This window comes from Megascapheus bottae, chromosome 18 (genome assembly GCF_031878675.1).
Source record: "Megascapheus bottae isolate mThoBot1 chromosome 18, mThoBot2.hap1, whole genome shotgun sequence".
Lineage (NCBI taxonomy): Eukaryota > Metazoa > Chordata > Mammalia > Rodentia > Geomyidae > Megascapheus > Megascapheus bottae.
This window is the reverse complement of record NC_143526.1, coordinates 38,100,052-38,114,001: the sequence shown is the minus strand read 5'-3', so window position 1 is coordinate 38,114,001 and position 13,950 is coordinate 38,100,052. Positions and strand designations below refer to the sequence as shown.

The 13,950-nt window shown below is 40.4% G+C and overlaps 1 protein-coding gene across 1 annotated transcript in view; it reads right to left on the bottom strand.

Annotated features, from left to right (window-relative positions):
• Stk4 (serine/threonine kinase 4) overlaps positions 1–13,950 on the bottom strand; it is a 69,777-nt gene that overhangs the window by 43,187 nt on the left and 12,640 nt on the right. The window contains exons 4-9 of the mRNA XM_090352415.1: positions 10,616–10,730; positions 7,563–7,727; positions 5,420–5,587; positions 4,106–4,243; positions 2,579–2,707; positions 1,484–1,670 (exon numbers count right to left, since the gene is read on the bottom strand). Coding sequence (XP_090208541.1) covers positions 1,484–1,670; positions 2,579–2,707; positions 4,106–4,243; positions 5,420–5,587; positions 7,563–7,727; positions 10,616–10,730 — 902 coding nt within the window. The remainder of the gene's footprint in view (positions 1–1,483; positions 1,671–2,578; positions 2,708–4,105; positions 4,244–5,419; positions 5,588–7,562; positions 7,728–10,615; positions 10,731–13,950) is intronic.

The window sequence follows — 13,950 nt, the reverse complement described above, 5'->3', positions numbered from 1 at the left end:
ACATGTAAATGAATGACCATGCCTATGTTTCAATAAAAGTCTATTACCAACTGTAGGGACCAAGCCAGATTTGGTCAAGGACCACAGTCTGCTGACCCATGGTTAAGAGGAAGGTACATTACAGTGTTGTTCGGGGGAGAAAAAAAAAAAAGCCAGGTGCCAGTGGCTCACACCTATAATCCTAGCTACTCAGGAGGCTGATATCTGAGGATCGTGGCTCAAAGCCAGCCCAGGCATTAAAGTCTGTGAGACTCCTATCTCCAATTAACCACCAGAAGTGGCACTGTGGCTCAAGTGGTAGAGCACTAGGTTTGAACTAAAGAGCTCAGGGACACACCCAGGCCCAGAGTTCAAGTGCCACCATTACCACCACCACCACCAACAACAACAACAAAAGATAGAGGCAGAGATGTAGCTCAGTGATTGAATAGTTGTCTAGTCTACACAAGTCCTGGGGTTAGATGCCTAGCAATGTTTTGGCTTTGGTTTTGTTTAATTTTAAAGAGAGATTAACAACAAAAAAAAAGAGGATGAAAGACTTGATACTTTAAACCTATATTTTGCTAAACTATACCTTACAACTCAATTATAATCATTTTGAATCCCATTTCCTTTCCTCTGAGAATTGGTGTGTAATGTTCAAAATAAAGGGAAGGTCAATAGCTAAAAAGGAGAGGAGAGTGTTACCTTAAGATGAAAGCTAGGCGCAGAGTCTGAGGCCTAGAGGCAAAAAGGATCAGCCAGGTCGGGAGTTTGGCCTAGTGGTTGAGTGCTTGCCTAGCATGCATGAAGACCCGGGTTCGATTTCTCGGTACCACATACATAGAAAAAAGCCAGAAGTGGTGCTGAGGCTCAAGTGGTAGAGCTCTAGCCTTGGGAAAGTCCAAGGACAGGGCTCAGGCCCTGAGCTCAAGCCCAGGACTGGCAGAAAAAAAAAAAAAAAAAAAAAAAGGATCAGCCAGATATGAAAAGAAGCAGAGCAAAAGGCATGGTGATGAGGGCCTGCCTGCAATCCCAGCTCCGTGGGAGGCTGAGGCAAGAAGGACACTTGAGCCCATGAGTTCAGGAGCATTACAAAGCAGAGGGAGATCACCATCTCAGTAAGAAAGGAAAAGAGAATAGAAACTTCTAAAGGGACATAGCAGAATTTTAAACTTGTACAGCTATGCTGTGACTACAGAGTGCTGGTAAACCTTGCCTAGATAACAAACTGTCCTGAAAACGAACTGAAGATTATATACATTTGCCTCCATGGATGACTTTCAGTGACAACATCCAATGAGACAATAATCGTTTGGGTTCAAAAGCTAAATCCTTTGTGAAGCCTTCTTTCCTCTTACTCCACATGCCAACTATTTCTACTCAGCCCTCCAATACAAAGCCTCTCTTGGTTGAGGCAACAGAAAGGTAGACTCCAGAAAGCATCTTTTCTGGAATGTGTATGTTCTGTCTGAGAAGTTAGTGTCTGTCATCAGAGCCTTACTTTTCATAGTCCCTTCCTCTTCCTCATCCTCTGCATTGATCACCATGGTGCCCAGCTGTGATGGCAACGTGTCATCGTGCTCAATCATGGTATTGGCTCCATCACTCATGGTGCTGGCTACTCGGACAGTGCCCATCTCATCACCTGCTGCTCGGACCATTGTGCCAGAATCCATTTCATCTTCCTCCTGCAAAACGACAAAACCTTAAGTGGTGCTGTGGCTCGAGGGGTAGAGAGGTAGCCTTGAGCTGAAGAGCTCAGGGACAGCACCCAGGCTCAGAGCTCAAGCCCCATGAGCGACAAAAAAAAAAAAAAAACAGACAAAACCTCAAACTGGAGCTACTTTGATCAAAACACTTTAAGTTTCCTGAAGTACTGTTTCTCATCTTAGCACAAATGTTTCTGGATTTGATATATCTTTAGCTTCTAAACCTACCTTAATAGAACTGAAAATCCCTATTTAATCAAAGAAAATTACAATTCACCCACATGGAAAGACAGCTAAAATGAAGGGAACCTCTTTTACCACCCATCTCACTTCAGATCTCAGCTTCTGGAGTAGCTAAGATTACAGGCATGAGCCACTGGCAGTCAGCGATCCCTTTACTTATTATACTTTTACAAGACAGATCTAAGCAGCTCACATAAGCACCCTTGGAATCTCAAGATTGTGAGAACCTGTAAGTGTAAAGTTTATATAACTGAGAATAGATTCTAGATTCACCCAAAAGGGCTTAGAAAACCTGTCTTAGATCCATCACAAATAAATTTGAATTTGTGCATTGGAAGAGTGGCTCCGTTGGTAAAGTACTAGCTAATGAGCAGAAGCATCAGGTACAGAGTCAAGTCCCAGTCTCAGACCAAGAAAAAAAAATTTAACTTCAGTGAAAGCTATGGTGGCAAGAATAAAATGTAAGCACTGGGGAAACAAGTTTAGCAAGCTTCTATGTGCTTGGGTGTAGGTCAGGGCACAGTCCGTCAAAAAGAATCTCCAGTTGCAAGCCAATCCAGAATCACCTATTTATCTTACAGTCTTGGCTATCATGAACTAACAAGCACTCATGCCTGAGCCCAACAGCACTGCCTGCCACTTACTGAGTTTTCTTCATCATCCTGGTCCACTTCCCGCTGCTGGGCTTCCTGATGTTTCAGTTTCACATCCATGGCTTCGTTAATTAAGTCTCGTAATATTGACACTCCTTTGGCACTCTTTACAAATGGGTGCTAAACAGCAAAACGAAAAATGCTGGAAACAATTTATAACAACACAGCCCAGGAGACATACTAGGTACTTAATAAAATCTGAATAAATCAGTGGTTGTAAGCTTTCCCTTCACATTTTTGGTGACACTCACTATCACTCTGGACAGATTACATTCAGGATTTGCTCATTTTGGTGGGTTGTTTTTTTTTTTATCCTCATTGGCATGGCTATATCATTTCTCTCTGTCTAGTCTAAAATCCTTAAAGCAGTGGTATCAGTCCCTACAGGAAGTTTTCTAAGTGCACTGAAAACCTGTTGTCATAATGCTTCAAGAACACAGATGGCAGGTGATGAGCAGTGGAGACACTAGCAATACTGCAAGCGATCCTGAAAATTCTACACATTTTTTCAAATGTTTTAGACTATCTACTACACTGTGATAAATACTGGGCTTTTTCCAAGTGACATGCAAAGTATAGTGATTTTGGAGGTAATTTAGGAGAGGGGGGCTTAAATGAAACAAAAATATTGCTTAGAAATCACTGCATATTTATCCATTTCACTTATTTAATTCAATACATTATACATTTCCAACCACCTACTTAGGTAAAGTGGATTTTAGTGCAAAAAATAGTTTCTATACTAGCTGGTTTCTAATAGCCTGTGACCTTAGACAAGTAACCAAGTAGGGATCTTGACTTCAAACCTGGGTAGTATGACCTTTGAATCCAATTACTGGGGTACACAGACCATCTGCCAAATCCTATCTACCCTTCAAAGCCCAAACATAGACATACTTTCTTCCAATGAAACACTTGCAGTGTCTCCAAACTAATATAGCCTCCTCCTACCCCAAGCAACAATACTACCAGCACTGATGTTAACTCTCTCAGGACTGGGTAGACCTGATGGCATTCCTGCTTTTGGAATGAAAAAGACTCAAGTTTCTGCCAGATATGATGGTGCATCTCTATAATTTTGGCATCTCAAGTTCCAGGCTGACCTAGGATACATACCTAAGATAAAAAGAGAGGAAGGGAAGGGAAGAAGGAAAGCAAGTAGAACCAAGTTCTATCACTGGCTGCCCTACTCTTTACCAGTTTACCAGCTGAACAACTCTAAATGGATTAACCTAACCAGTTTTTCTCACCTATAAAATGGACATGACAGCCACCTCTCATAGGGTCTACAAGATGATTAAATGTGCACAGCATTTAACACACATTAGGTACAACATGGATTCTCTTTCTCTAATCCCATATGCCCTATGTTTTCTTATATTAGTGCTATGCTCAATGAGTTAAGATGGTTTTCTATGTCTTTTCTGCTCAAATAGGATAACTCCAAGCAGAGGACTTAGCATCTTCAGGTCAGTTAGTGAATGAAATAGAGAAGCAGCCTTACACGGTGATTCATACCTGTAGGAGCTGAGTAGCTGTGGCTCTCTGGTCTGGGCTTTTGACAAGACACTGCTTCACAAAATCCATAAAGTTATCTGACCACAGTTCTGGCTTGCGGAATGTGGGTGGAGGATTTGTAGGAATCATGAAGATTGCCTAGTCAAAAGAAACAAAAATAGGGCCAGGAGTTTGGCCTAGTGGTAGAGTGCTTGCCTAGCATGCACGAAGATGCAGATTTGATTCCTCGGTACCACAGACATAGAAAAAAGCCGGAAGGGTGCTGTGGCTCAAGCTCTAGTCTTGAGAAAGCCCAAGGACAGTGCTCAGGCCCTGAGTTCAAGGCCCAGGACTGGCAAAACAAACCAAAAGAGAAAAAGGAAACAAAAATAAAAGTAATGCCCCAATACAAACATGATGATAATTATATATGAAGCTTTTAAAATTATTTTTCTGGGCCGGGAATTTGGCCTAGAGTGCTTGCCTAGCATGCACAAAGACTTGTGTTTGATTTCTCAGTACCACATTTATAGAAAAGCCTGAAAGTGGTACTGTAGCTCAAAGAGTATACCTCTAGCCTTGAGAAAACCCAAAGACAATGCTCAGGCCCTGAGTTCAAGGCCCAACACTGGCAAAAAAAAAAAAAGAATGGCTCCTCTGTACTCATGTGAGGGCCTAGACAGAGTGACTTACAGAGGAACAGGCCCTCACTAGACACTAATCTGGCCTGTAGTAAACTGTTTCTGCATGTGTGCAAGTGTGTGTGTGTATACACATGTGCATGCCAGGCCTGGAACTTGAACTCAGTGCCTAAGCACTGCCCCTGAACATTTTTACTCAAAGTTAGCACTCTACCATTTGAACCACAGCTTCATTTCTGGCTTTTTCAATAGTGTCCAGGAGGGTTCAAACTGTGATTCTCGATCTCAGCCTCCAAAGTAGCTAGGATTACAGATGTGGGCCATCAGCACCCCGCTATAAATTTATAAAAAGGTGGGTCACACTTAATTAATAATGGAAGAACATCTGTGGAAACACATCAATTAGATGTAATCAGTTCCTTTTTTTTTCTTTTTTGCCAGTCCTAGGCTTGAACTCAGGGCCTGAGCGCTGTCCTTGAGCTTTCTCAAAACTAGAACTCTACCACTTGAGCCACAATACCACTTCTAGCTTTTTCTAGGTATGTGGTACCAAGGAACCAAACCTGGGTCTTCTTGCATGCTAGGCAAGCACTACCACTAAGCCAAATTCCCAGCCCCTCATTTACTATTTGGAATGTAACCAAGTAAATCACTCCATTTACTTCATAGTGCTGATGAGTGTCTATTCCCTTACCCTCATTGGATGGATATCGGCATATGGGGGCTTTCCTTCAGCCATTTCTATGGCAGTTATTCCCAGAGACCAGATGTCTGCCACGCAGTTGTACCCAATTTCTTGAATCACTTCAGGAGCCATCCAAAATGGTGTTCCTATCACTGTATTCCGCTTGGCCATCGTATCCTAAAGTAGAAAGGGGAAAGACCAAATCTTGTCATTATAATAAATTCCTTTTTTTTGTCTGTCATGGGGCTTCAAGTCTAGACCAAGGCACTGTTCCTGAACTCTGAGCTCTTTTGCTCAAGGCTAGAGCTCTACCACTTTGAATCACAGCTTCACTTTGGTTGTTAATTGAATATATATTGTAAACTAGAAATATATATATATAAAAACAGTATGCAATATAGAAGAAAGTTAAATACCAAAAACATAAAATGACTCTCAATTTGATTATTAAAACAAACTAAATAAGAATGCTATTTTTTGCAACCAGTAAGTAGTATTGATAATAGCACTAAAAATCAGGAACTGAAATGCAAGATCTCTATAATATAAACTAGTACAACCTTTTTAGTAGGCAAATTGGCAGTATTTATTAAACTTCTAAATGTTTATATCCTCTAATCCAAATACATTTCTTTTTTTGGAACCAGTCCTAGGTCTTGAACTGAGGCTTAGGCATTTTCCCTGAGCTGTTTTGCTCAAGGATAGTGCTATACAACTTGAACTACATCTCTACTTCTGGCTTTTTGGTAGTTTTTAATGGTGATAAGAATCTCATAGATATTAATGACTTCAAACCACGATCCCTGGATCTCAGCCTTCTGAATTGCTTAGAATTGTAGGTATGAGCCACTGGCGCTTAGCTCTAAATGTGTGTGTGTGGCAATTCTGCTTAGCTCTAAATATATATGTGTGTGTGTGTGTGTGTGTGTGCGTGTATATATATATATATATATATATATATATATATATATATATAGCAATTCCCAGGCTAGTACTCTGCCACTTGAGCCACAGCACCACTTCCAGCTTTTTCTGTGTATGTGGTACTGAAGAATCGAATCCAAGGCTTCCTGCATGCTAGGCAAGCACTCTACCACTAGGCTATTCTCCCAGCCCTCCAAATACATTTCTTTTTTTTGGTCAGTCACCTCCCATCCTTTGGGCCTGGGCATTGTTCCTGAGCTCCTCAGCTCAAGGCTACCACACTACCGCTTGAGCCTCAGCGTCATTTCCGGTTTTCTAGTGGTTAATTGGAGATAAGCGTCTCACATCACCGCTCCCAGCTTACAAATACATTTCTAAATGTGTGTCTAACATACCAGTGCAGAAGAGACATGTACAAAATTACAGATATGATTATAAGGGAGCCTGGACTGACCATCCAGCTAGGCATCTATAGTCCTAGATACCCCAGAAGCTGAAGCAGGTGGATCATTTAAGTGAATCTAAGAGTTTGTGCTAGGCTTAATGGAGCCAGACAGTAAACCCAGCACTTGGGAAGCAGAGTTAAAAAGAGGCTTTTGGGTTCTAGGCCAGCCTGAGGTACACAGGAAGACACTGTCAAATGGGAGAGAAAAAGAGCTCGCAATCTCCCATTATCTCCACTTACTTAAATTGTTGTGTGACCTTCTGTTTTACCTTCCTTGGTTTTGTAAAAAATATGCTTCTCAAGAAGCAAACAGTACAAAAAGCAAGATAAAAGTTTTGGTAGAAACCTGGCACTGGGAGCTTATGTCTATAATCCTAGCTACTCAGGAAGCTGAGACCTGAGGACTGTGGATTAAAGCCAACGTGGGCAGGAAAGTTTGTGAGACTCTCATCTCCATTAAATTTACCATCCTCCCAAGAAAAAAATCTAGAAGTTGACCTATGGTTCAAGTGGTAGAATGGAGCCTTGAGCAAAAAATACTCAGGGAGAGTACCTAGACCTTGACAGGAGGGAAAAAAAAAGTTGAGCTGAACTGTGTACCCTGGAGAAAGGACTTTAAAAATAAAACAAAACAAAAACCTGTTAGCTCTTCTGTAACTCTTCATAGATCCTACAGATTTTCTACTAAAATAATTAAGTAATATACTTTAAAAATAAGTAATTTAAAAAAACTACCTCAGGTCAGATCTAGAAATTTCAAAAAAGCAATCACTTTTTACTTACTGTAAGTTGGCCTGCTACTCCAAAATCTGCAAGTTTTGCATGTCCTTCGGTATTTAGCAAAATATTTCCTGCCTTGATATCTCGGTGTATTTTTCTCATAAAATGAAGGTATTCTAGACCCTTAAGAGTTGACTGTAATATTGTAGAAATTTCATCTTCTGTTAACTAAAAAAGAGAAGTTCAAATTCTGTTTACATCCCACATTAGAAAAAAGGAAAAACATTAGATACAAACTCCTTTCTGTGACGGTAAGCATCCTGGTCTCCAAAGAGCATTTGACTACTTATGATCTCTTTGACATATTAACCTCTCCTGATGGTATTTCTTGACCAGATCTGTCCCCAAACATGGAATTTATGTACATGCTGACAATATCCCTAGTTGAATACTATTTAGCACGCATCCCAAGCAGAAAATGTTAAAATATGCCCAAAATCCAATTCTGTATTTTGGGGGTCAGGGTATAGCTCAAGTAAAACAACACCTTCCTAGCAAGGATGAGGCCCCACATTTAATCTCCAGTTCTGGTCCACCCTGTCCTCTCCTCACCAAAACTACTCTGCTTTTCTTGTTGTCTCAGTAAAAGGTAACTTCATTCTTTCAGTTGCTCTAGCCAAAAACACTGAGGTCACCCTTCACTCTTCTATCTTCTGAAATCACATTCAAGTTGCCACTATAACCTGCCTGTACTGTTCTAACAACTTCTTAGCTGCTCTTATGCCTCTGCCCTTGACATGCTATAATGCATTTTTCATTTTCAAATATAAGCCAAATCTGTTCAAAACTTGCCAACAGCTTTCTAAGTCACAAAACACTATTTGGCTCCTCATCAGATGCCTCTCCAACTAGTTTAGTTTTGTTTTCCTTCCTTCCTCCTTTTTTTTTTTCCAGTCCTGAGCCTTAACTCAGCACCTGGGCACTGTCCTTGGACACTTTTTGCTCAAGACTAGTGCTCTGCCACTTGAGCCATAGCACCACTTCCAGCTTTTCCTGTGTATGTGGTATGAATAATCAAACCTAGCTAGGGCTTTGTGCATGCTAGGCAAGCATTCTACCAGTAAGCTACACTCCTAGTCCCTAGTTTTCTTTCTTGTTCCATTCTGGCTACATTGGCTTCCTTGCTGCTGAGAAATGGAAATGCACACTCCCCTTTATCTGCTATTCTCTGACTACAGCACCCTTCATCTAATGTCTATACCATTGGCTTTCTTACATCACTTACTTTACCTAAATTCACGTCATCAGAATAGCAGAGGCCTTTCTTAGTCCACACCTAAATCATTCTCTACTCCTTCATCTAACCTTGCTTTTCAGTGCAGTGTATTAAACATACCATGAATTACTGGAGTACACATTTGTATGATGTCTTCCCTATTAGAAATATAAGCACCATTAAAAATGTCTTTTGTTTCTATTTCTATCTTCAGCACCAAGAAAGCTAGCTGACACATACTGGATGTTGAATGATGATGGCTAAATGTAGCTGAGAATGCTGGAGACTGGTATAGAAACCAGCTCAGACCAAATGTTGACTCTGTACAGAGCTATCCCTAGCTCTAAACAAAATCCACCAACAATAGTTCCTCTGATAAAAGCTCACATTTAGAAGAAAAAGAGCTGTAGCAAAAAGAAAAGTGTGAAATTTAGAGAAAGACCCAGCCTTTATTCTTAGGGAGTAATTCTTAAAATTAAGTTATTGAGCCAGGTGTGGTGGCTCACGCCTGTAATCCTAGCTACTCAGGAGGCTGAGATCTGAGGATAGAGGTTCAAAGCCAGCCCAGGCACTAAAGAACATGAGACTCATCTCCAATTAACCACCATAAAACTGGAAGAAGCACTGTTGCTCAAGGGGTAGAGTGGTAGCCTTGAGCTTAACAGCTCAAGACAGTGCCCAAGCCCAGAGTCCAAGTCCCATGACTGACATTTAAAAAAAAAAAAAGAGCTTCTCTCATCAATTTCTCAATATTCTCCAACTAGCATGTATCTTAGCTCAGCTGGGCACTGGTGGTTCATACCCCAAATCCTAACTATTCAGGTTAAGATCTAAGGATTGCAGTCCCAAGCTAACCCAGGCAGAAAAGTCCAATTAACCACCAAAAAGCTAGAAGTAAAGGTATGGTTCAAGAAGTAGAGTGCCAGCCTTGAACTAAAAGCTAAGGGACACTGCCCAGGCCAAATTTGACATTTATTCTTTCCCCCAATAATAAAAAAGTATAACATGCTTTAAAAAAAAAAACAGAAAAAGAAAAGAAAGAAAGAAAAAGTCAGGGGTGGGAATGTGACTTAGTGGTAGACTGCTTGCCTAGCATGCATGAAGCCCTGGGTTCAATTCCTCAGTACCACATAAACAGAAAAGGCGAGACATGGCACTGTGGCTCAAAGGACAGAGTGCTAACCTTGAGCAAAAGAATCTCGGGAAGGGCGAGAGTATAGCCTAGTAGTAGAGTGCTTGCCTAGCATGCACAAAGCCCTGGGTTCAATTCCTTGGCACCACACACACACACACACACACACACACACACACACACACACACAAAAACAAGCCGGAAGTGGCACTGTGGCTCAAATGGTAGAGTGCTGGCCTTAAGAAAGCTTAAGGACTCGGCCGGGAGTTTGGCCTAGTGGTAGAGTGCTTGCCTAGCATGCACGAAGACCCAGGTTCAATTCCTCGGTATTACATACATAGAAAAAAGTCAGAAGTGGTGCTGAGGCTCAAGTGGTAGAGCTCTAGCCTTGAGAAAGTCCAAGGACAGTGCTCAGGCCCTGAGCCCAAGTCCAAGCCTGGCAAAAAAAAAAAAAAAAAAAAAAAAAAGCTTAAGGACAGTGCCAAGGCCCTGAGTTCAAGACCAAGGATAGACACACAGACACACAGGCACACAGGCACACACACAAATCACTGGATTTTTTTTTTATACTAGTTAAGGAGTCAAAATTGTTCATTAAAAGGAGGGGGGGGATGAGAAGGAGGAGGAGGAAGAGGAGAACAAGCACACAACTAAAAGTCCAGAGAAAAGAAGATAGCTTAGTAGCAATCTTCTGGAAGGTAAACTTACCGTCTTATTTCGTAATCGAATGATGTCAGATACAGAACCAGCCCCACAGTATTCCATAACGATCCACAAATCAGTGTTCTTAAAATAACTGCCATAATATTTGACTACATGAGGGCTGGAGAGATACACAATACAAATTAATGGAATGGTCTTCAAATATCTCTATGACCTAATGCTGTTAAATACATGAAAACTTACTACTCATCCAAAAAAAATCAATTATTCTCTGTCAAAGCTAAAATGAGTGCTCTTTTGACAAAAAATCAAATTGTGCTGACCTAGGAGTAACAGAAACTACAAGAAATGGGTGGATATTTTAAACTAGTTTCAGGTTTACAATTTGCCCCTGGAAAAGAATTATACATGTTCAAAAAGAAAGTGGTCCCAGGGCTGGGAGTTTGGCCTAGTGGTAGAGTGCCTGCCTAGCATGCACGAAGACCCAGGTTCGATTCCTTAGTACCACATACATAGAAAAAGGCTGGAAGTGGTGCTATGGCTCAAGTGGTAGAGTGCTAACCTTGAGAAAAGCCCAAGAACAGTGCTCAGGCCCTGAGCTCAAAGCCAGGACTGGCAAAAAAAAAAAAAAAAAAAGAAAGTGGTCCCAAACCTGGTGTGGTGGCATGAGCCTGTCATTTCAGCTCTGCAGGAAGCATAAATAGGAGATTCATAACCAAAAAGTGATACTCTATTCCAAAAATTAATGAAAACAAAAAGGGCTGAAAACATGGCCTAAGCAGCAAAGCACCTACCTAGCAATCACAAAACCCTCAGTTCAAGCCTCAGTACTGCCAATACAAAAGCAGAAATGAAATGGACACCAACATAAAACTGTCAATAAAAATTTAGTTACCATTTAAAATTTAGGTAACATTTAAATTTCCATCCAACTGTAGAGGTTCTACTTAAGAAATATATCAATATAATGAACATTATGAATCCATAAAATGTCATAGGGGAATAACTGATAATAAAAAGATATTCCAGTTTTTACAGAGACAATCATATGCTTATCAGGAAAATTTTTAACAATGGTTTCTCTAAAGGGGAAAGTTATTTCCTTTTTATCAAAACAGTCATACATATTTTATAGTAACAAAGTATCTATTACAAAAAAATAGAGATTCAAGATTAATTTGGCTGGGTACTGGTAGCTCACACCTGTAATCTCAGCTACTCTGGAGGCTGATTTCAGAAGATTGCATTTCAAAGCCAGCCTAGGCAGGAAAGTCTGTAAGACTCTTATCTCCAATAAACTACTCAGAAAGAGCAGGAACTGGTACTGTGATAGAGCACTATAGTTGAGCACAGACTCAGCAACAGTACCCAGGCCCTGAGTTCAAGCCACGAGACCAGTCAAAAAAAAATTAATTTGGTTTTAATTTTTTACTTTCCACGCTTGAAGACAGATATCAAACAAAAGATTTCAGAGAGAAGTCAAACATCCCAGTAAATTAAATAATCTGTCCTCTTGCAAGCTATTGGCTATAACTAGGTAAACTGCTATTAGGATCAGATGAAACTGCCTAGCAATCAAAGATGATAAAACCAGCTTGTGTTTATTAAGTCTCAGAATTTCACATTCCTTCATCCTTGCAACACTTACCAATGACAAGGACAGAGGGAAAACACACACACACTAAATATTAAGAAATAAGTAACTAAATCTCTTTTTTTTTTTTTTTTCATTCCTGGACTTGAGCTCAGGGCCTGAGCACTGTCATTGGACTTTCTCAAGGCTAGAGCTCTACCACTTGAGCCTTAATACTGCTTCCGGCTTTTTTTTTTCTATGTATGTGGTACTGAGGAATTGAATCTGGGTCTTCATGCACACTAGGCAAGCACTCTATAACTAGGCCAAACCCCCAGACCATAACTAAATCTCTTTTAACTTCCAGATGCCCACTGTACTCTCCCCACAACTCCTATAGTATTTACTGCCTCTATGAGTCAATGGACATTTCTATCTAGACTGGTACTTTCATCTAGATTTCCCTGAACATGTGTATCCTAGTCTGACTAATTTGTCTATAAATTCCCAAAACACAAGGTCTTTGTCCTACATTACTTTAAAAAATCTTCAAAGTATCTCTATTAATTTTCTAATTTTTTTCACTAATTTCCATACCCTATGAACAATGTTCCAGTTTATAAACCATAATGGTTTCTATAGAGAAGGAAAAGAAAAACTGCTAAATTAATCTGGCAATACAATCAAGAAAAATGAGAACTTTATTTAATAAATAATAATCACAAATGTAGAAGGGGAAAAAAAACGAAAAAGAGAAATGACAGTACTTCTGAGCAAATTTCCTAGAAGGTAGCTTAACTTGTTCTACCTGTATTCCTAAACTACTCAGGAACAAGAGATTGGGAAGGCCATGGTTTAAGGCTAGAGGCAAAAAGCTTATGAATCACAGATCGCAATAGGAAAAAAAAAAAGGATTAGGTATAATGGCACATGCTGGCCATCCCAGATACTGCAGGAAACATACACAGGACGGATGGCTCCAGGCAAAAGGTGAGGCTCTATCTTAAAAATAATGGGGGGGGGGGGGGGTGGAGGGATAGAGGCATAGCTCCAAAAGTAGAGGGGCTGGGTATAGTGGCTCAGGCCTGTAATCCTAGCTACTCAGGAGGCTGAGATCTGAGGATCCCAGTTCAAAGCCAGCTCAGGCACAAAAGTCCACGAGACTCTTATCTCCAACTAACCACCAGAAAACCAGAAGTAATGCTGTGGCTCAAAGTGGTAGAGTCTTGAGCTGAAGAGCTTAGGGATGCCCCCAGGCCCAGAGTTCATGCCTCACTACAAACCCCCCCCCTCAAAAAAAAGAATAGAGGGTCTTTCTAGCAAGCATGAAGTACAGAGTTCAAACACTAGTACCACTAAATAAGAAAACAAATAAAAATAAGGTATGGATCCTCAAGTGTGGAATTTTTTGAATTACACTTCTAAAGCCCTAGTGCTGGCATTCCGTTTAACTTTTTCTTTCAAATCTATAGAGTGCTAGATAAAAGCCTGCTCCATCAGTGACCAGCCCTTGTTGTCACAGAATTTCAGCACATACCACGTGCTTTTCTGTGGTCAACTTTTAGGACAACTTCCTGCTTTTTGCATTTGACAAACTTAGTTCCTCAAAATAAAATCTTTAACTGCTCTCAGCTTGAAAACTTACAATTTTTAAAGTAAAGGACAGAATAGCAATGCCTAAATATCTCTTCATAGACTCAACTGAATATTCTAAGATTTCTAGAGCTAAAAAGCAGTTGCAATTTGTCTTAGCTATGTCTGCAGAAAAGGTTTCTCAATAGGAAGTAGGAGATCATTATCAAAAAAG